The sequence below is a fragment of the Rhinolophus ferrumequinum genome, chromosome 9, assembly GCF_004115265.2.
Source record: "Rhinolophus ferrumequinum isolate MPI-CBG mRhiFer1 chromosome 9, mRhiFer1_v1.p, whole genome shotgun sequence".
Lineage (NCBI taxonomy): Eukaryota > Metazoa > Chordata > Mammalia > Chiroptera > Rhinolophidae > Rhinolophus > Rhinolophus ferrumequinum.
In genome coordinates this window covers 63077180-63101288 of record NC_046292.1, presented here as the reverse complement: position 1 = coordinate 63101288, position 24109 = coordinate 63077180, and the positions used below count along the sequence as shown (strand labels likewise).

The 24109-nt window shown below is 37.2% G+C and overlaps 1 protein-coding gene across 2 annotated transcripts in view; it reads right to left on the bottom strand.

The window, feature by feature from the left end:
- The window catches only part of PRKACB (protein kinase cAMP-activated catalytic subunit beta), a 106445-nt gene extending 88496 nt beyond the window's left edge, over nt 1–17949 (bottom strand). The window contains exon 1 of one of the 2 annotated variants that reach the window (XM_033114381.1): nt 17706–17949. In XM_033114381.1, coding sequence (XP_032970272.1) covers nt 17706–17751 — 46 coding nt within the window. In that variant the 5' untranslated portion in view covers nt 17752–17949. The remainder of the gene's footprint in view (nt 1–17705) is intronic. The other variant, XM_033114378.1, reaches the window with a different exon arrangement.
- Between the last annotated feature and the right edge of the window lie 6160 nt (nt 17950–24109).

Here is a 24109-nt window from a genome sequence, read left to right as displayed (position 1 = left end):
GTTATAGGAAAATTCATTCGTTGCAAAAATATGCTTTGATAAACTCACTCTAGGTTAAAAAAAAAGCCAAGTGTCAGTACCTCAATGTTAGATTCTCTGTTAGGTTCTCTGTGAACGGGAGAAGTTTCTCTGCATGTTAAGGAAATGGGAAGGAACTGGATGTTCCAGAAGAAAATATCCAGAAGGGAGAAGTGACCAGGGTAGAATTCTGTTCTAGTGAATAGTCCAGAAAGATCTCTAATCAATAGTGCAATCAAAAGGATCTTTGAGAAAAACTTTAACATCTCATGAAGACTAAGTTATTTGACCTTTTGGTACATTATATAAATCATTCTGAATGTCTTTTAAGAAATTTTCAGTCAGTTGTACTTTGTTAATTAAATGCTTTCATGTGAGAGATTTCTCTTACGAAATACTCAGAGAAGGTCCCACTTGAGATTTTTTTAAATAGTGCCCAGCTGTATGTCATATCTAACCATAACTGTCCAACTATTACAGGTAAGGTGATAGGGAATAAACCTGCATTACATGAAAAACCTACAGGTGCAGACAGGTTTGCTAATGATGGAAAAGGGGTTCCAGAGGATCCTCTGAAAAGAACGGGGATGTAGGCAGGTAAAAATATGAATGAAGACTATGGTTCTTCCTATCTCTGTGAAGTTGGGCAGGTGACAGAATTTTTCTGTATTTCAGCTCCTTCATTTGTGTTTTAGTTGTCTTTTGCTATGTAACAAATACCAAAACTTACTGTTAAAACAATAACTATATTTTGCTCACAATTCTGTGGTTCAAGAATTTAGACAAAGTACAGTAGGAATTGCTCATCTCTGTCTGCAGGAGTGAGGGCCGAGCTGGGTGGCACAAGCCGCTGGAGGATGGCTGGAATAGCCCGACTGCTGCACATATCTGGCATCTCAGTTCCCCGTTGCCTGAGTCACTCACTCATCTGGCTTCAGCTGAAGGCTGGGCTGACTGACGAAAAAGGCCTAGGAAAGCTTCACTCACTTGTCTAGTGCCAAGTGCTGCTATTTCATGCAGCCAATTTCTCTCACTCTTGCTCTCTTGTCTCAGATGTTTTCTTTCCAAGTGGCCAGTTGGGCTTCTAACAGCATGCTAGAATAGTCAAACTTCTTACATAGCATTGGCTTCTACGAGAGCAGAGGCTCTCAGCCCTCTCAAAAGCATAAGCCTGGTATTGATCCAGAATCACATCCACTGTATTTTACTGGTTAAACAATCACGAACCCAGCCCAGATTCAAAGGGGTAAAGAAATCAACTATGCCTTTGAATGAAAAAAGTAGTTAAAAACTTTGGAGCCTTCTCTACTCTATCAGTCTACTCTCTGGCCACATATTATTTACACTACTCTATTTTCAAAATACTTATATACTCAATCCCTCCCAAGACTCCCGAAATTCTCATCCCATTATAATATTGGCTCAAAGTCCAAGACCGAATCTAAATCAGGTACAGATGTAAATGTGGATCCTCAGATCCAGTCTCTTGGATGCAGCTCCTCGGCTATGATTCTTTTGATCTGAAGACCAGTGAACTAAGATTCAAGTTATCTATACAGTACACACCCAATAATCAATGGTGAAGCAAGAAGAGGAAAACTGCAATGGAAGAAATTCAAAACAGGAGAAAATAAGAGGCACATAATAGTCATAGGTCAATAGCAATTCTGAAATCCAGTTGGGAACATGTCACCAGTTCCTTGATTAGCCCCGGGAGTGGTTCTCCAAGTCTCTTAGCTCTACTTCCTGGCTTCTTGACTGCATCCTCTGAGTCATTCTTCATTTTCCGTACGAAATGGCCTCTATTTAGAACTGAATAGCTTCTCAGCCTTCTTCCTTCCATAGGAGGTTGAAGGCACAGAGAGTTTTTGTTGTGTTTTTTTTTCTCATTACAAACTCTCTGCCCCTTTCAATCTAAGTGATACAATTCCTTTTAAAACTCTGTGGGTTTCTTATTATCAAATTATAATCAACTCCAACAGACAAAAGCCACATTCACATTTTTTTCTGAGAAAGTGTTCTCTATCCTGGGCCTCATGTAAGCCTGCTATGGGACAATGTCCTTATTTCTAGAAACCCAAATTATCTAATTGAGAGGGTCTGTAAGGCACACACTTAAGATTTTTATAAGCCTTTTAGTCTAGTTGAAAGTCTGACATATTACTTTAAATTTTCTATGTCTTAGTAATGGATTTTACAGCATTTCAAATTTTATTTATCAAAAGAGGATAAAAAGGTAGACACAAATAACTTATCTGTCTATCTAAGTATCAGAGAATTCTCTTTCATTAAACAATTATCTCATCAATTATGTAGGCTTATTTAATAGATTAAATTTCTTATAGAAACCCATGCTCAATTTCTGTTAGAATTTCAGTGAATTTGCAAAGAGATTCTATAGTAACTCCCTTGCCACGTAAAAAGTGCTAAATTTTATGTTCACAGTACCTAGTCTCAGCATAGGTTTTTCTGGTTTCCTCATTTCTATACTTTTTATTTTTTATTTATTTTTTATTTTTAAAGATTTTATTGGGGAAGGGGAACAGGACTTTATTGGGGAACAGTGTGTACTTCCAGGACTTTTTGCCAAGTCAAGTTGTTGTCCTTTCAATCTTAGTTGTGGAGGGTGCAGCTCAGCTCCAGGTCCAGTTGCCATTGCTAGTTGCAGGGGGCGCAGCCCACAATCCCTTGCAGGAGTCGAACCGGCAACCTTGTGGTTGAGCGGACGCTCTCCAACCAACTGAGCCATCCAGGAGCTCAGTGGCAGCTCAGCTCAAGGTGCCGTGTTCAAGTTTAGTTGCAGGAGGCACTGCCCACCATCCCTTGCGGGACTCAAGGAATAGAACCGGCAACCTTGTGGTTGGGAGCCTGTGCTCCAACCAACTGAGCCATCCGGGAGGCAGCTCAGCTCAAGGTGCCGTGTTCAATTTTAGTTGTGGGGGCGGAGCCCACCATCCCTTGCGGGACTGGAGGAATTGAACCGGCAACCTGTGGTTGAGAGCCCATTGGCCCATGTGGGAATCGAACTGGCAGCCTTCGGAGTTAGGAGCACGGAGCTCCAACTGCCTGAGCCACCGGGCAGGCCCTGTACTTTTTATTTTGAGGCTTGTGTTTATTTTAAATTTTCTTACTTTACATGCAATATGGTTTATGTATCTTGTGAGGTGGGGGGTGGAGTTGAGGTAGTAGGAGTGATCAATCAATAAATGAAGGTTGAAAATAAAATAGAAGGTTCCATTCCTGGCTAGGGGAAAAAAACACTCCCCGACCCCCACCCCATCCCACCCCTTAGGGGTTAAAAAAAAAGTTGTCTGTGATGATCAGTTTTATGTGCCAACTTGGCTAGTGTATGGTCTCCAGTTATTCAAACGCTAATGTAGGTTTTGCTATGAAGGTATTTTGTAGATGTGATTAAAGCTCATAATCAGTTTACTTCAAGCAGATAATCTGGATGGGTCTGATGCAATCAGTTGAAAGGCCTTACAAGCATAACTGAAGCTTCCCTAAAGAAATTCAGCCTGGGGACAGACTGTAGCTTCAGCCTGTGCCCCAGAGTTCCTGTTTGCCCTTCCTGATGGCCTGCCCTGTGAATTTTGGACTTGTCTAGCCAGACCCCACAAATTGATGTTTGTTCCTTGCACTATATCTCTTAATATATATCCTACTGATGCAGTTTCTCTGGTGTAACCCTGACTGATATACTGCTTTATAAGATAATGAGTTTACCATCACTGGAAAGATTATTATGAAAGAGATGCATAAATGAAATAAAAAATTTACAAGTTTTTAGAAAAGCAGCCACTATGGCATGCGGTTAAGAACACAGACTTTAGAATCAAACTGCCTAGGTTCAAATCCCTGCTTTACTGCTTACTAACCATATGGCTTTGGACAAGTTACTTAACCTCTCTGTGCCTATTTTTCCCTTGTATAAAAGCAATCATAGTTTTTACCGCAAAAGGTTATGAAGTTAAATGAGGTATTATGCATGTAGTACTGACAGCAGTGCCTGGCACATAGGCTGAGTAATATTCTAAAAAGGTGACAGGTAGGTAGACAAATCTTCGAAGGGCCCGCTGGATTCTAGGCCAGCTTCCAATTCCAAATTTTTAAAAGAAAATTATCATCAGCATGTTAGGGGAGCAGTATAACATAGGGACTATGAGTAGAAGGCCTTGTATCAGATCAACTAAGCTACGTCACACAAAGCTCTGCCAATTAACTCCCTGTGTGACCTTGTTTCACTATTCTAAGCCTTAGTTTTCTTACTAGAAAAAATGATGAAATAATAATATCTATTACATAGGGTTACTGTGAGAGAGATGTAAGCTGTTTTATGTAATTTTTAAAAGTTTTGAAGGATAACTCTAAAATTTCTCCCTGAATTCTTCCATCTTTTTATTCTGGGTGATTCTGAGGTTATGAATATAAATCCTCTCCTTATAATCTAACATTACTCCAGTACATTAATTTACTGTTTCTAGTTGTCCATTGACTGGAACTTCACACTCAATAAAAAAAAGTGTCCAATCTATATAAACAGTGGTTAAGGATTTACCTTAAAACATTATAGTTACTACATATTGATCATCTAGGTCCAAGAGAAACACGTCATACACAATTTCTAAGTCTCACAACTCAGCATTATCTCTCCATTTTGCAGATCATGGGCTATACACCATTAGATTAAAAACTGATGCCATTTAAATACATTTAACATACTGTCTTTTTATCTGAAAATTACATTGTTAAAATCAAAATTTTAAGTACTTTGCTAAGGTTTTTAATGAAAGTTTTAAACAGGCATCGTAACATGTATATATTTCTTATATTTAACACCACGAATAAAATTGGGCCACTTGTAGTTCATTTAATATATATGTTCATTTAATATCTATATACTCTAATCTTTCTAATTTAATATCTATATTCATTTGATATGTACATCCCCACCTTATCCTACCTTAGACACTCACTTCAAAAATAGTACCCTAGACCCATTTCATTCTATCCTGTCTCTGATCACCACCTATCTTTCTTTTTAGCTCATTCCCTTTAATACCGCTGGATCAGCTGTATCTTCAAACCTTACCAAGACCTCCAATCAGTTTTACTATACTTCATACCCTAATTCCTTTTTACTCCTTAAAAAGTATAAATTCAAAGGTCAAGCATTATAATCACCTCCTTGCATACACTTTCAGTCAGTTGCCCCTCTCTCATTTTAACATTTTTTTAATGTTTTTATGTTGTTACACACTGAAGCACTTATAGGCAGACCACAACTTTCAAACAAGTTGTATTCTAAAAGTTGAACTGCATTAAGTGTAGGTTATGTTCTCTGCATGATGAATGCAAGTTGCTATAACATAGGAAGGCAAAAAAAGAATATTTTCTCCTTTTTAAAGAAATCTTGGCCTCAGGCTTTACCACACATTTAAATTACCTGCCTGGCAACCAAAGGCAACTGAAATGGCCACATTCACAGGCCAGTTCACTTTAGTAGGTGAAAAAGGGGGAAAGAAGAGACTGTAGAGTCAAAACTCAAAACTGAAAGTTCAAGATAATGGGGTTCACATTTGTATCACAAATGACAAGCAGATAGGTTAACATAAAAGAGAAGAACACCCAGTAGCATAAGGTTCCTAGGAAAACAGGAGGGATGGGGTCCAAAGTAATGGTAGACGGACTGGCCTTGCAGAGAAAGATGTAGAATGTGGTGGATATAAAAACATTCCAAAAACTTTGAACTTCCATCAAAGGGTGGAATCTAATTCATCTTCTTTCAAATATGGACTCACCTAAATGACTCACTTCTAATGAACAGAATGCAGGAGAAGTGACACTGCTCATCGGCTGAGACTAGGTCTTGAAAGGTGATACAACTTCCACCTGGCTCTCTCCTTTCCTCTCCCTTAGAACTCGTCCACCATGTTATAAGAAAGCACAAGCCACACATAGAGGCCATGTGCAGGGGTCCCACCTAAAGTTCCCACTATCCACAGATAGCACAAAAGGAGTTACATGAATGATCAAGGTTACAGGTGATTCTAGGCCTCAGCCTTTGAGCTGAGCTAGTTGCTGTTGAACAGAACAGAGATGAGACGTCCTTGTATACAGCTTCTGCCCAAATTGCACCTTCCTAAGCAAAACAAATATTATCACTGTTTTAAGCCACTAAATGTAGAAGTGATATGTGATGTAACAATAGATAAATGGAACAAATAACCTCTATTGTAAGAGAATAACAAGATGAGCTAAGTTAAAATACAAGATATGTGGATGTTTGACAGAAAGAAGTTGAAGGGTTCTTGTCTGATATCTTTTGTTTTCTTTGTGAAACATGAGGCATGATCATCACTGAGAATGAGAGATAATGGGGAGTTCAGAATTATAAAGAGAAGAGAATGAAACAGAACTTGTGAAGACTGGGAGACAGACTGAATCAGATAAATGTGGTAGAATTGTCAGGTCATGTTGCCAGCCCGTCTGAGGCTGACTTCATAGCGCCCTTCTATGTGGCTTTCTCCAGCCACCCAGTGCTTAGATCTGGGCTGAAAGCACTGAGAAATCAGATAGTTGAGTTTATCAGTTAGATTTTTGTGGAAAAGATGTGATAAAAAGACAAAAGTGTAAAGGATTTTGGGAACTGTGTAATCTAAACTAGTTAAGAAGGAAAATAAAGGGAGAGGGCTGATGGATGAATAGATGAGAGGATCTGATGCCGAATGATCATAATGGGAATATCTAAAAAAAGCGTTATAGATGATGTGATACAGAATTGCACACCTGAAATCTATGTAATTTTACTAACAATTGTCACCCCAATAAATTTAAAAAATAAATTAATTAATTAAAAAAAAAAGCAAGCAAAAAGGAGAGGACATGGTAATCAGAGAATGGCATGCCTTCATTGATGATTCTTGAGCAGTTAACAGATACGACAAGGTTCTTGGTCAGACTGTTTATCTGCAATGACATGGAAAGAAGGGGACAGAAGATAACGTGGTTGAGGAACTGAGACACACTGGTAATGGATGGGTCATCCACATAGAATTTGAAGCCACCCGTGATGAATGAATGCAGGGCTCATAGTATAGAGAAAGACTGAGCCAGGTGCTACAGTTTTTGGTGAATAAAGAGAAGTACGCAATAGATTGGTAAATGACAGCAACAGAATGGGGAACGTCCTGCTGAATGGTACAGCCTTGTCTTGGTCTGGTCAGGCTGATATAACAAAATACAACAGACTGCGTGGCTTATAAACAACAGAAAGGTATTTCTCACAGTTCTGAAGGGTGAAGTCTAAGATCACGGGGTTAGCGGACATGGCATCTGGTGAAAGCCCACCTTCTCACTGACAGTCATGTTCTCACTGTACCTCACATGGCGGGAGGGGCAAGGGAACTCCTTCAGGCCTCTTTTGTATGGACACTAATCCCATTCATGAGGGCTCTGCCCTAATCATGACCTAATCAGCTCTCAAAGGTCTCCCTTCTACTACCATCACTTTGAGGGTTAGGGTTTCAACATACGAATTTTGGGGAGACACAAATATTCAGACCATAGCAGGCCTCAAAAGAACAGGAATTGTTTTAAGAGGTTGGTAGCATAATAGTTTCCCTAATCCTACGTCTTCCTACCTGAAGCCTGAGATCAGTCTCTCCCTACCAATTAAAAGTGATATAATTTTGATATACAAATGTCGAATAAATGATGTGCTAAGAAGAGAGGAAAAGAGGTATCCTCTTACCAACTAAATCTACTACCATACCCAAATAGTCAATATATTACAGAGAAATTACCTGCCAACTGAGGGGGAAGAGGAGTAAACATTTCTAAAATAGGCTTGAATTTTTTAAATCACTTAACTATCCATGATCTCACCTTCCACTATGAGCCAGGTATTGTGCCAAATTCTAGAGATTAAAACACTAAACAAGATAGATACTGTCTCTGCATATTGTCCAATATGCTAATGCATCAGTCATCATTGTGAATTCTCAATTAGTGCGTATTTCTTTTTAAAAGAGTCCCAAATTTGATTCAGAAACTCACCTGCATAGCTATAGAGGATTCCTGAATCTAATTTACATTACAACCAAAAAGTGAACAACCAAACTATTACTACAGGAAACATTCTATGCTATACATACCTCTTACAAAGCTCTCACTTACTTACCTAAATCTTCCACTAGCCTATGAGCTACATAATGACAACTCTTTATCTCCCACCGCCCAGAATTTTAAAAAAATAGATGAATGAATTATAACAGATTAGAATATAAAATTTTAAGCTATACCTCCACATCAGGGGCGAGAATTTATCATTTGCTTTACCATAATAAACCTCAATATTATCAAGAAAAAGATTTATTGGTTAATATTGATGATTCTTTTGGTAGCTGTAAAATCTGAAGGGGTGACAAAACCTATAAAAAGAGTAAAAGAGCATTAAATTTTTCTAGCAATTGCTAAAGATACTATCTGAATTTATAAGTACAAATATTTTTACCTTTAATACAAATGATTGCAAAATCAGTTAAATAGATTTATTTTCTAAGCCTAGTTTATCAAGGTTTGACTATACTTCCTTTTATTTGCTCTACAACCAGCTTTTATAAGTTTTGAGGTTAGCCCATGGATCCTAGTTTTTCAAATTTAGGGGAACAATGCTATATTTTCTGTCTTGATACTACTTGATGTATACACTTCAATCATGCAGCTCTAATTTTTCTAGATTGAAGAGTTTTGTTGATTTTTATTTTTATTTTATCCTCATACGATAGATCTTCCATTCTTACTTCTATTAGCTGCCCTTGATTTTAACTTTCTCTGGATCTGCCATATACAAAATATCACAACTACACATAGTGTGCTAGGGGTTTCACATTAAAAGTAGACCACAGCCTCATTATCAGTTCCTTAACCATGTTATCTCCTATCCCCTTCTTTTCATGTCATTTCAGATAGACAGTCTTACCAAGAGCCTTGCCGTATTTGTTAACTGCTCAAGAATCATTTATTTCCAATACACTCTCCTGTTGACCAACATTCAGATAATCCCTTTATCTGTAGCAGAACATGAGAACATGAGAGTATCTTCAAAGATCAATACAGTGATTCGTAAATTTGTTTTTCAGGTCAAAATGCAGAGACTATAATTCTTTAAGTACAGATAAAACATTTCCTTAGATAATTACCTTATATTTGCTCACGTTGGGACTCATTTCTACCTACATTATTTTGTGAGGACCTTCTATAACTTATGTCCGAGTCTTGCTCCTTTTCAAATGTATATTCTTTCATTTCATAAATACTCATATATTGGAATCATTTGATTATAAAGGTGGAAGACACCACAGACTCATTATCAAATCCATCTTTCTCAATTTTACAGCATAGCTTGGAGACATTAAAACACGTGTCCAAAGTAAAGCAACAGAATGTATTAGGAAACAGAATTTAGATTTTTCTTACTCTAAGTTCACGTTCTTTTTATTAAATTACATCTTAACTTATTAATATCTATTTTAAAACACTCCAGAGGAAGAAAACTGCTATTTATTCAATACATGTTAGTACTATATTTTACATGTTCTTTCCACTATACCACATGACTATAAAGCTCAATAGGTTACAGGATGCATACTTGAATTAGGATCGTAATATTTTACCTAACTTTAAATTATTTTGTGTCTTTAAAACTTACAATGTTCTCATCAGTGCATTTAGTAGGTGTAGTTCCTAATTTATAGATATTATAAATATTATCAGATATTACAGTTCTATAGTTTCTAACCATCTGTCCTTAAAAGGAGGAACAAAATGAGGATGAAATGTGGAAAAGACCCCTTGACCATCCAAGATCATTCCTGCCCCCATCCCTCTTGGCTAGGAGAATAAAAGACCATCCACATATAAAACAACCAGATAAAATGTCTCAGAAAAGTCATAGGTACCCCAAGTTGAATATGCTCCCCCAAATCTGCTCTTCCCCTTGTATTTATTTCTAACTCCATTATTGGCATCACAACCCATCCACCAAACGCAGAAGGTGAAAACTTGGGAGTCATTCCCAATTCCTCCTTTTCCTCATTCCCCACATGCTATCAGTAAAGTACAGTATGCTCATTTTTCTTTTCCAAATTTCTCACATTTCAGATCCTTTCCTGCATCCCTACCTCTAGCACTTTGATTCATAACCTCAAAGCCCCTCATGAGGGAGTCTTCTAATTGATCTTCCTGCCTCCACTCCACTTGTTCCATGGTGACTCATCTTCACATTACCACCAAAGTAATCTCTCGAAAACCCAAATTGTATCTCTCCCTTATTTCCAAGTCTGTACCAGCTCTCTAATGTTTATAGGGTAAAATACACTCTTTCTTTTATATTACATGGCCTCTATCCATATCTTCAGTCTCATCATGTATTACACAGTCTTCTCTCTTCCCTACAACCAACCCCATCTCCTATCAGTTAGTCCTAATGGAGAACTTATTTCCTTTTCCTGAATGTGCCATGTTGCTTCACACCTCTGCATCTTTGCTCACTCTGTGCCACCGCTACCCAGAACCCATTTCCCCTGTAATCCTGCTGTTGAACATTTACCATTTCCAGTGCTCACATCAGGGCTCACCTCCTTTTTGAAGTCCTTTTTGAATCTCACCCTCCACCCCAGTGTAAATGACCATACTTTCCATTGGTCCCCCCACTGAACTTCCATGAAAATATTTGTAAGTTTTTTGTTTTCTGGTTTGTTTGTTTTTTTCCATTAATTTGTTAACATGTCTGTCTCCCTCTTCTGGAAAACAGACACTCTGGAGCAGGAACTGTGTCCTGTTTAATCTTTAGTTTCATAGTCTTGCTTAGAGTCAGTCATTTAGAAGCTCAAGTATGTGGATGAATGAATGAACAAATAAAGAAAAGAACCATATAGGATACTCTTGAAGGAATATTTTTTTTAATTAAGATAAAATGCTCAAAATTATATGGTACTGAACTGGGTATATTTATCGCCCATAAATTCCACATTTTTGTATTTAACACAATTTTTTTCATTAAAAACTTAAAATTTACTTTCCCCAAGGAAATCTGGTCACATAAATGTACTAATATTTATTATCACCTAGATATAGAGAGAATTTTTTGTAAATTATATTAGGTTAGTGCAAAAGTAATTGTAGTTTTTGCAATAATTTTTAACCTTTTAAACCGCAATTACTTTTGCACCAACCTAATAATTGTTTTATTAATTTAATGGAATATCAAAATGATTTATGGTCAACTCCTGACTATCTGACAGGATCTTAATAGCTTACGTGGGATCTTTACATGTGCTGCTTCTGCCACTCAGCCATGGCTTACTTTTCTAAGCTGTTCTCATGCCTCTAATTATCCTGCTGCTGAAAATGAAAAGTAACAATCTGTCTTTATCTAAGTGGAGGACACTGACCAGGAGAATAAGGAAAATGTTTCCTGAACATGAGATAATTTTATAAAGTAGATAATCTGCACAAATGAATCACAGAATCACAAAACTGGATGACATAACATGTCTTTATCATCTAAATAGTGTTGCTGCTTGTTTTGACTTTCTTTTTTTCCTTTTTCTTATTTTTTAACCCTAGGAAGACTATTCCTAAGTACTTCTGTCAGTCCACTGAATTGGAACAAATAGCTCAAATATCGCCTACTGATTTTCCTTTAAAATAAAAGTCTGTAATTAAAGACATGAGTAAGATATGAGATCACTAAATTTGCTCCTAATCAATATTTAAATCTATAAAAATTTTCAATAAGAATATATTCAGTGAGATTCAGTATTAAAAGCTACAAAATTTTAATTCTAGTAGCACCTAATAAAGAAATTAACTTTGTAGTTAACTTTACAGATTATATACAAATTCCCAAACTATAATCATCTATTCACTAAGTTTACAAACGCTTATTCAGAGAAAATGCTGAAGAAATAAGTTAATTCTTAGCTGGGAAAAGATAAATCTAGCATTTTGTTGATCTACACACATTTGTGAGGATCCACAAATTCCCAAGATGTTGGGAAGATGCATTGGCATTTTTATGGAAAGACAGCTAGTATGTTCTACATCTGTGCTGTCCAACATACCAAGTACTCATAGCCACACATGTGTTAAAACTTCAGTTCCTCAGTTGCCCTGGTCACATTTCCAGTGCTCGACGCTGCATGCAGCTAGTGTGTAACACATTAGACAATGCAGGTAGGAACATCTCCATCACGGCAGAAAGGATGATTGCGTAGTGCTATTCTACACCATGGCAAAAACGATAATTTCTAAATACTTTAAAAATGTCAATACAAGTTCAAATAGTAATTTTTTGGTTGGCATACATTTACGGATGAGAAGACATAATTAAATACAAATAGTAATAAAGACTTTAAGATATAAAACTAACTTTATATGGCTTAATTTGAAATTATACCATATTGAATCTGAAAAGACTTTCAAGGTAATTTAATCCCTCTTCCTCTTTGTACAGATGAGAAAACTGAATCTAGAGAAAGGTACAAGAGAAAAATGAGTCTCATTGAAGATATTTAATATATCCAAATAAAGTCACTATTGAAAACAACCAACATTTTCTATAATTGATAATAAACTAAAATGAAGTAAAGTATAAGCTGTGTCTTAGAATCAGCTTTTTCACTGGATACAGAAGCTGTTTAGCACAGTGGTTAGGATTTCAGGTTCTGGGGTTAGGCTGCCTTGGTTCAAATGTTGCTTCTTGACTTACTAACTATGTAACCTTAGGCAAGTCATCTCCGCTCTCTGAGCCTCCATTTCCTCAACCATAAAGCGGAGAAATAACTACTCATAGGGTTGAAAAGATTAAGTGAAATAATTCATGCAAAGCACTTAGAGAACCTAGCACATAGTAAGCCTTCAAAAAATGTAGTTGTTATGAAACTTGCATTTTGGTTGAACCTAGTCTCCTGGTGACTTTCTTTGATTAATTTCTATTCACCTTAAGTTCTTAAGACAGAGAGATACTCTGGGAAACATTCAAAGATTGTTACGTAAACCCTAGGTTACATGGTGGCTCTACTACTTGCAGTCATGAGAGAATCTGCATCCAAAACACTTCACCCACAGGTCTTAACACCTTTGCCATGAGAGTGTAATAATACAAAGCTCCACAGGCAACCTGGGGGGTCTACATTTTTTTAAAATGAAATAAATAAAACAAATAAAACTCCTCCCAGATTAAAATAAGTGGCATGTGTTTTTCATGTTGGTCACTGTGGCTAATTAAACAGTGAGAGATTGGATAAGTAAAACGGTTTTGAATGACAAGAATTTAAAACTTCTCAGAGAATTATATACTCATAACTTCCAAAACTTTATGCTTTTGTGTGTTAGCTGAAGTTTAAATAACTACATTTAAATTTTGAAATGCATATATTTTTTAGAGTAATTTTTTAAAAATACACAAAACAAGTATGTAATGGTAAGTTATTATTTCATTAAGTTTTAAGACATATCAATACAATTCCTAGTTCACTATAGTACAATAGGTACCTAACTTAATGCTGTCTCCAGAAACTGTGGAAATGAGAATGGAATCTCCCTAGCTTACAAGTCTTATCCCAGAAAATGTTTAATTTTAAGAGTAGAGGAATAGGTTTCAATAGAGTACAACATAAGCACCAGATGGTCAAAGCTAATCAAGATCCTTCTCAAATATCTTTATGTGCAGCTTCATTCTTCTGGAATATTTTTAGAACTAAGTTCCAGGGTCACCTGTATAAGACATGGTCCAAAACAAACCTCAAATCTCAACCAATCTGATATTTTTAAATCAGCTTTTCAAATCAAACATTTTCCTATTGGTACTTTTCAGAATTCTAACGTCACTTTCCATAATGTTAGCACTTACTGTATTTTGCTTTCCAGTTAACTTTTATATGTATATTTTCTCTCTTACACTAAATAGTAAATTCCTTAAGTTTTTATTCACAGGGTCTCCAACTGAAACTAATACACTTGGTAGACATTTTGAAAATATATGTATTAATTGATTATTTAGTGATACAGAATGGAGTCAGGGTACCAGAATCTATTTCTTACTGTGTATCACTATTAGTATGATCTCAACTCCAGCTTCTTCAGAGATCAGGCTCTTTGGCTTTGAAGTGTAATCATTCCACTGATTACTTACATTTCTAAAACTTTATGCTTTATGCATCTATCTGCTGAAGTTTAAATAATTATATTCAAATTGTGAAAAGCATATATTTTCAAGAGTAATTTTTTAAAAAAATACACAGAACAGTTAGATATATAATAGTAAAGCTGTTCTTTCATTAAGTTTTAAGATAGTCAATAACATTTCTTTGTTCACTACAGAACAGCAGCAGCATGTGCCTGATAACATTGTTCCAAATAAAAATTACAAACTGACCAACACGTGACATTTCAAATAACTGTCCCCATGAGACATTATTTGCTATGTTTTTTTTTTTTACCACTTTCAAGATTTATTCAAACTACCATAATGACCTTCATTTTCCATTAATAAACTTACATAAAAAGTTGGCAGACATCCTTAAGAAGTAGGCTGTCACTAACAATTAAAGCTTAGAAAGGAATTTATTCACAGGAATAATTTAAGTATATTTAGATAAACATTTAAAGCTTCCACTCTGTTTTCTATAAATATTCCAAGGTTATCCCATAAATATGAGCTTCAAATTAATATTGTCTAGGGGAGAATTGGTTTGGTAACTTAATAAGAAACACTGAACAGAAATACAGTAGTTCCCCCTTAGCCACGGCAGATACGTTCTCAAGACCCCCGGTAGATGCCCAAAACCATGTATACCACTGAACCCTACATATACTATTTTTTTCCTATGGACCATGTTTTCCCAAAAATAAGACTTAGCAGGACAATCAGCTCTAATGCGTCTTCTGGAGCAAAAATTAATATAAGACCCGGTTTTACGTTATAATATATTATAGTAAAATAAGACCGGGTCTTTTATTAAGTTTTGCTCCAAAAGACGCGTTAGAGCTGATTGTCCGGCTAGGTCTTATTTTTGGGAAACATGATATACATACCTACGATAAAGTTTAATTGATAAAGTAGACTCACAGTAAGAGATTAACAAGAGTAACTAATAATGAAATCGAACACTTATAACAATATACTGTAATAACAGTTTTGTGAATGTGGTCTCTCTCTGTCAAAATATCTTATTGTACCATACACACCCTTCTCTTGTGATGATGTGAGACGATACAATGCTTATGTGATGAGATGCAGTGAGGTGGATGACACAGGCATTGGGACATAGTGCTAGGCTACTATAACGGTTATTTGAACACAAGCACTGTTACCATTGACAGTAGACCTGATAACCAAGATGGCAACTAAGTGACCAATGGGCAGATAGTAAATACACTGGACAAAGGAATAGTTCATGTCCTGGGTGGGATAAAGTGAGATGGCACGAAATTTCATCATGGTACTCAAAACGGCACAAATTTCAAACTTATGAATTGTTTATTTCTGGAATTTTCCATTTAATATTTTCGGAATGTGACTGACCAGGGTAACTGAAACCATAGAAAGCAAAATTATGGATAAGGAGGAAGTACTGTAGATCACAGCTGAGTCTATTATCATTATTAAAAATATAAACACTGTACAGGCCAGCACTTGCTAATAAAAATCACTGATATGATTCAACTTTTTGTAATACAATTAACACGTTTTAGCTTAAATTAATACAGCTTTAAATTAAAAGGGAAAAATGACAACGCATCAGGCACAAATAATTCTTTTCACTTTCTATATTCTTTATACTTTCTATACATTTAGTTACAAAGATAAAGTTCTACCTCTACATTGGCTTTTTAAAATCTCCATATCACATAAGGTGTGTTTTTTGATGATTTGCATGATAGTACATCCAACTTTTCTGGAACTCCTGAAAATTAACACCAAAACCTTACTTGTGAAACATAAAGCATTTAATTTGATCTCACTATTCACATTAAACAAAATGAATAACTAAATCTTTCCAAATCAATTCTGCTTTATTAATACAGAAAAAGAATTATTTCCTTCATGCTAAATTACAAAATTGGCCTAAAACATGTTACAAACATAGAAGCATTTAGAGATACTATTTAAACAAACTAGAAAAAATCTTCAGACATTCCCTCAAGTGTGCTGAGATGTAATTTACTCATGGTGTTATAACAAATACCATTTGTTACTTGGTCAGTCTGAATTTTAAAATCTGAAATGAATCTGACAAAGGCAAACTGTTTATTTATTTTTTTTATACAACAATCCTGATACACATGTAAAGGGTAACCAAAGTTTTGCCACCTCAAAATGTGCCTTTTGGGATATTGATTCTAAACTGGTTACTAAGAAACAAAACAAAAGACTCAGGAAAAAGATCTTTGACCCTCCGGCTTTATCTGCCTAAAGGTATTCACACAGAAAAACCTGCTTAAAGGAAGGGAGCATCATAATATAAACTAAATGTGACAGACAGAGAGAAGAGCCTGTTTCTTAGACTTCCCTCTCTGCCCCGTTGTTTCTGGGTGGCCCAGCAGGAATTTGTTTACCACCTTTTCTTTTTTTTTTATCTACCTGTAAGTAACCTACTTTTCCTTTGAAATCCCAGAGCTCTGCCCCTTTCTCTTTTATCCAAAATGGCATATAAACCTCAACTGCCCAATGCACCTTTAGGTCTCTTATCTTATGGCACCCCCAAATGTAGATCCATAACAAACTTTGGAGATTTTCTCCTGTTGATCTGTCTCGTGTTAATTTACTAGCAGTTAGAAGAACTCAGAAGTTGGGAGGAAAATTATTTTTTTCACCCCCACTAAATATATAGATGGATGGATGGATATTCGGATAGCCCTGTTTTGTGTCAAGTGTGCTGCGCCTGCACTTTCAGCTCTCAGAAGAAATCCACAGTTTTCTGGAAGCTCTTCAACTCCGAGTGACCTTTAAGTCTTAGAGAGATTGTAGCAGATTCTTGAAAATCTTAAGAAAAGGCAAGTCTGCCTCGCTTTCTTTCTCTAATGGATAAAGTTGCTGTTTAGTCTTATCGTATTTTCCATTCCTGATCTGAAGAGGGAGGATCTCTAAAACATAGTTGCCCACTCCGGATTAACCTCACCTGCGAAGAGCTAGACTAGCAGCCTTCACCTTGTGATAAGGTTTGGTTGCAACCGTGATGGAGGGAAAAGAGCCAATTCTGCCCACAGCACTACCTGTGGCTCCCAAAGAAGTGGCGGGGGGAGGGGGACGGAGGGGGGTAGAAAGGAGGGAGCAGAAAGGGTTGGGATGGTACAAGGGACTTCTTTATCCCGTCCATATTTGGGGAAGTGTTTCAGAATGTGTGAGTCCCCCTCGTTCTAGTGAGACGGGGAATCGCGAGGACCGCACTTCTCCCTCCTCTCTCCATCCGGCCCTTAGCGCTCAGCCCTCAGACCGGAGCTGGGGGCAGGGAGGTGGAGGAGGAAGGCAGCTGGTCCCCAGGGCCCCCTCCAGCAGCTCCCTGCGGCTGCTGCGAGGCCTGGACCATGCCCGCAGCCTTGGGGCACCGACCCGAAGGGGCGCACGGTGCCCCGCCCTGGCCCCCCCTGCGGGTCCCAGGACCCGGCCCTTGACTCACCGCTCTCCATCTCGCTGCCTTTCTTGGCGGTCGCCGCGTTCCCCATGACTGGGCGATGGAAAGAGGGGGTCAGGGAGGGAAATCGGGGCTGGGGCCGTCCCCGCCGCTCCACAGGCTAAGGCAACTCCCGCTTCTGCACCGGTCAGAGCGGTGAGTGTGCCGGGTGCTGATGCCCAGAGTACCGGCGGGAAGCCGCGGCCGACTCTGAGTGCGGGGCTTCAGCGAACTCCTCCGGCCGGGCGGCAGCAGACACTCCCCCTTCCCCGGCCCCGCCCTCCCTACGCGCCCCCGCGCAGCAGCGCGCCCCGCCAGGGTCCGGGTCCCTGTCCACCGGCGGGCACGAGCACCGGAAGTGACGTACAGGCCCGGGCCTCCGAGGGCCGACCGTGGGGGATCGGCCTGGGGGAGGTGGACCCGGGTGGCCCGGACAAGCCAGTCCGCGCTGCCCGCCGAGCCGGATGTTGTCGCTGGTCTTGGTGTTCGGAGGCCCATCCCCGAGATGTGGGTGGCGACGTGAGAACCGTTAGCTTTGAAGAACACGTTGTCTCTCAGCCTGGCGTCGCCAGAGTCCTGGCGAGGAGCCGCCCGAGGCCAGGCAGGGGTTCGGGTAGCTTTGTGCCCTTCGTCGCGGCGGCTCCTCGCTCACAGGCTGCCTTCTACACACAGCCCCTGCTGCAGAGAACCGCACCGTCAGGTAGATCACTTGGCGAGGGGACATCCCTCGTTCTCGCCTCTGGGCCATTAGGACTGGTCAGCATCAGCCGCGGAAATAACCTCGTCTCTAATTGTGATCCGGATCCTCCCTTCACCTTGCGGATTCAGGTATTCGCTGAGCCCACCACGTTGTCCTCCTGGTTCTTCGGCAACAGCCACAAGTCCTTCGATGTTTTCAGTGCAGTCTTGGCTCGCGGTGGTTTAGAAGGATTGCTCTCGCAGGTTTCATCAGGCATCTCTGGCGGAGATAAAGGAAAATGCTATTTCTGCAGGATGTCTATTGTGTTGCATGGTTTGTAGCAGCTCTGTGTGTCGATATAAAAATAAATGCATTCCCAATTGGTAGTTGCGTTTTTATTAATATACATCTTAAAGCACTTAAATTTGCGAATAGCTTTACGTATTGGGTTATTTATGTGGCACTCCAGTGTTTGTTGTTGTTGCATGTTCCTTTGAACTTTGCTCTGTATTTAGTCTAAATTTAGTGTAGAAAGATTTCAACTTCCCCAGGGGTAGGGGCCACATAAATTTATTTTGTATCCCCAAGGCATTACGTGTCTAATGGATACCTGTTGACTTGAAAGTAAGCCAAGGAAATTTCTCAGAATTTAAAAAACATATGACCGATAAAAATGGAGTGGCAATATAGAAGTTTGTCAGTAAGCTCTTCCTGCCATTTCTTATTACCAATTCTGTTAAATCATTGTAACAGACATTTATATCACGTGCTGTATTCCAAGTTCGATACAAATAGTAACTCATTTGATCCTCAAGAACCCTATAAGACATGTTGCTTTAGTATCATTGTTTTACTTAGGAGCAAACTGAGGCACAGAGAATTTAAGCAACTTACCCAAAGTTACATAGCTGTTATCTGGGGATAGCAGGATTTGAACCTAGGTAGTGGGGCTCCACAGTCTAACCTTTTGTCCATAATGTTTCTCAGAAGTCTGTGGATGTGGTGGTAAACTTCTTTATCCCTATTTGAAATACCATTGACTTGAAAAGATACATGCACAATGAGTTTACTTCTTGGAGAAATTCATTATATTTTTTTCTAGGTTTCTATTAAATCCAAGTAATATGAAAGTAATAGAAGGAAGGATTTGGATTAGATATTATGAGATTTTGTGTTAGCATGCAACAGTGTTGCAACAGTGACGCACTCATCCTTTCAATCACATTCAGTTTTGTGTTGTGGATGTGACAGTTTGCTCTGCATATATAGAAAGTTCAGTAAATAGCATTAGGCCACATACCATGTTTCCCTGATAATAAGACCTAGCCGGACCATCAGCTCTAATGCGTCTTTTGGAGCAAAAATTAATATAAGACCCGGTCTTATTTTACTGTAATATAAGACCGGGTATAATATAGTATAATGTAATATAATACTGGGTCTTATATTAATTTTTGCTCCAAAAGACACATTAGAGCTGATGGTCCGGCTAGGTCTTATTTTCGGGGAAACATGATATATGCCAAATTAAAGACAACTTTTTGATATACTTTGTTCTAGATGGTATCATGATAAGATCCTGGAATACTTACACTTTGCATATTTGGGTGAGTTTTAAAATGTGTGCCTTTTTAGAGACCAGCTTTAATAATAAAATAGTGGTTATATGCATAATTTGTCCCTTAACAATTTTGAATTCTAGGTGTCTAATAAGAGGGCAGCCATCTGTTTAGTAAATCATTAATTTGCAAAGGAGACAATGATTACAGAGTTAGATACGTAATAACTACATCCTGGAAAATCAATAAGCAAAATACTCAGCTTTACAAAATTTTTCCCTTTCTCAATTTAACGTTATCATTGGTTAAGAAAGTAAATTAATTGTTAATCAAGAAGAAATTGATCAACCATTGGAAATATTTTGCTTTTTTTCTTATGCTATTATTTGTTTCTTACATTAGCTTATCACTGCTGCTCTGATAAAGAAAAATATTTTAAAGAATATAGTTTCATAAATAGTTTTTAGTTAACATTCACATTTAGTTGTAATTATATAAAAGTTCCTTTTTCATTATTAGAAAAAAGTTCTCTATAGGAATTATTTTTTTAATTCCTAAAAGACTGTTTCAAGTTTTTTGTGTTTTTTTTTTTACATTGTAGAAGAGGCAGAAATTTCATTAACTGTCTAGTTATGCCTGAATGATTGCAGATTGGAGCTTGCGTGAAGCAATTGCTATCCTTTGCCACTAATAACTTTGCTATAACCTGGACATGTACAAAGATAGAACTATACTTTTTTTCCCTAGAAAAGCAGATGCAGTAAGAAGAGTGTCATACAGAGAAAAGACTTTGAGTCCCCTTCCATGTAATATTTTACCTAATAACATGCAGCACTATTTAGCAGTTGAACACTGTACCCGTGGTAGTTTCTTTGGAAATAAACATCCTTATATTTTTTAGTACTTTATAAACGTATTTTCACATGCCATTTTTTTATCTTATCCCCACAACAAACTACATAAACAAGACAACGTTACATTAGCTCCATTTTACAAATGAGTAAAACAAAAAATTCAAAGAAGTGAAGTAACAAAGCCAAGGTCACTCAAATGGTAAGTGGCAGAGCACTAGATTATATGCCACCTCTGTGATACCAATGTAATCTCAATTCTCATTAAGAGTAGGTTTTATTATCCCCATTTTGCAGATGAGAAAATTAGGGTTTTAGAACAGACTCTCCTTTTTCTAGAGTCAGCCCTTCACTCTAGCTAGAAAGTGGGAAAAAAGTTAGTAAATTGTTACTATTTATTTGTAGTTTTTACTTATATTATCAACTTGATTTCCAAGTCCTTTTAAAGTAAAGCACCCTCAAAAAAAACCTCTGTATGTCAGAAATACTTGTTTTTCATTTACCATCACTAGGACAAATAAGCTGGGATTGAAAATTATTGGTAAATATGACCAGGTCATTTTGTTTTTATGTTGTAATATACATCAAATAAGTACAAGTGAGAATTTATTTAACAATCATAAGATGATTTTGAATGACAACTAGTAAGTTACATACTCTAATATTTCATTATTGTACAGTATTGCATGCCCTAAACCAAATGATTCCACATTAAATATTAGACAAAGGACAGAATAATACTTCTGAAATGAGGAAGTAAGTTTATAGGTAATAAATTACAAATATGATAATTGTTCAAATCATTCTAGAACAATACAAAGTTTTCTTATTGGGCATAATTCTGATCCCTTTGTTCAAAAACAAATATTACCTGAAGTTCGGTATTCATCTTTTTGGGTATTCCCTTACAGATGAGACTAAAATAGTTGACTGTGGTTCAGTAATCTGCTCAAAGTCAACAAAAACGAGCAATTCTACCAGAGCAGAATTGTAGCGTATCCCTTGCATAGGGACTGGAATACAAACTGAAAACATTAAGGGGAAAAAAAACGCAAAACGTTGGAGGGAGAACAAAACCAACAACATTTTTTTCCTTTCTTAGTATGTAATACACTTTCTGAGAAAAGTTATACGTCTGTTTTAGATATTCTGATTTTATTAGTGTGTTTTATCAAAACTATGGCTGAACTTCTGCTATTTCAGTTTTGTGCTATGCATTCTTTGACAGTAATTGTGGATCAAAACTAACACCCAAATTTACAAAACATTTGCTTGTTTATGAAATCACCAAATAGATAGGGCAAGAACTTTCATGAAAACTCTGCTTTCATAATTGAATTTCATCTCTGACCAAGGTGTATCTGGCCCACTAAATTCAAGTTATATTCATGTTAATGATAGTGAAAAACCAGAGTGGTTAGAAAGGGTTTGAGTTTTGTAGTAAAAAATATCTGAGTGCATGTTATGGTATGGTTACTATCTCTGATCTTCACATAAATTATGCAATTTCCTTTGGCCCTAGTTTTCCAAGATGTGAAGTTATATGGATTAAATTAAACCACCTATAAAAAGCACCTAGGATAATTTTTGTTATATAATAGGCACTCAATAAATGTAACCCTGTGCCCCAACCCCCAATAATATTCAGTGTTTTCTTGCATTTGTGTTTCAACAACAATCATTGCACAATCATTGAACATGTAATCATTTGATTACAACAAATTTAAAGAATTCCTACTATGTGCAAAGCATGACGGAGGTACAGAGATGAATAAAATCTATTCTCTGCCCTCAAGAAGTTTTTGTGTAAGGCAAGATGGACATGTAAGTAAGTAATTATATAAAATAAAATTCACTTTGTATTATAGTATAAATATAAACAAATCACTGAGGAAACGTAAAGGGAAGTGCTGCTAAATCATCAACCACATAGAGAACTTAACATTAGATTTTGTGGTTAAATGGGTGGGGAATATCCTTGAGAATTAAGACCAGGATGAGCAGAGATTTGCATGACAATTTTCCAAAGATCATACAAGTTTAGATGTTATGGAAAGATGGTATGAGAGTTGCAAACTTCCCACTGGAAATTAAGCTGTTATCACTAGATCTACTGATGATGTCTTAAAAAAAAAGTAGGTGCTCAATAAATATTTGTTGAATGAGTAAATAAGTGAATGGTAGTTTCAGACTAGATCATGTTAATGTAAAGGAAATCGTAACATGCCGTTTAAAAAATATGGACTTTGTTCGCTATACAATAGAGAATCATTGAAGATATTTAAAGAAAGGAGTAATATAATCCCACATTTTATTTAAGCTAACTTTTATAGCAGTGTGATTAATGTAATGGATGAACAGATTGGCAGCAAGCAGACCTGTAAGGTAGCTGTTGTGATAGAAGAGTAACGTGTAGTTATTTAGTATTAATAGTATAGCAGCAGTGGAAGAGAAAAGAAAGGATGCATGTGAGACATTTGAATATAAGATCAATAGGATTTAGTAACTATTAGGGTTCTTCAGCATAATACAAATATTAGATGCCCAATTCAAACTAGCTTAAGAAAAAATAAGCAAAATTTATAGGGTCGAAGAACTGGAAAGTCTAGAATGGATATGACATTAGGCTTAGATAGATCCAAGAGTTCAAGGCAATGTACCTTCACCTATCAACCATAATTCTATTTATACATTGACTGTTCTGGCAGACAGCCTCTCTCCACATGACATGTTTACGAGTACAGACTCCCACTTAGCGACTTAAAGAACAGTGCCTTCTTTCCCAATATCCATACATTACAAATATATGTATTGGTTCTGTATGGGTCACAAGAGCATTCCTGTGAAGACAGGAAGCTGGCTATTGTGATTGACATGGAATAAGAGAAGTGCAATTTTGTAGAAGAAATTTTCATACAGGGTAGACAAAAAAGAATAGATGCTCAATACAGTGAAAATAATCAATTTTCCATCCTGGGTGAATAGATAACCTTGGGAATGAAGGAGAGGGAACTAGTTTTTTAATTAATGAGAGATTTGTGGCTTGGGTCATACAGAGTTTGAGCGGGTAGTGTGACATCTATATGGGGATGATAAATAGGCAAATGTAGAGTTAGAGCAATACAGGAGTTGTGAATACAGTATAAAGATGAGAGTCAAAGCCACAGCTCTAAATGAAATCTCACAAAGAGAAAAATGCAAAGAAAAAAGGCAGCTAACAATGGCCAGTCATAGAACAAAAGAAAGGAGTCCTAAAAGAAGCCTGCAGTGGCCAGACAAGTTGAAAGAGAACGAGGAAATGCAATCACAGAGATCAAGAAA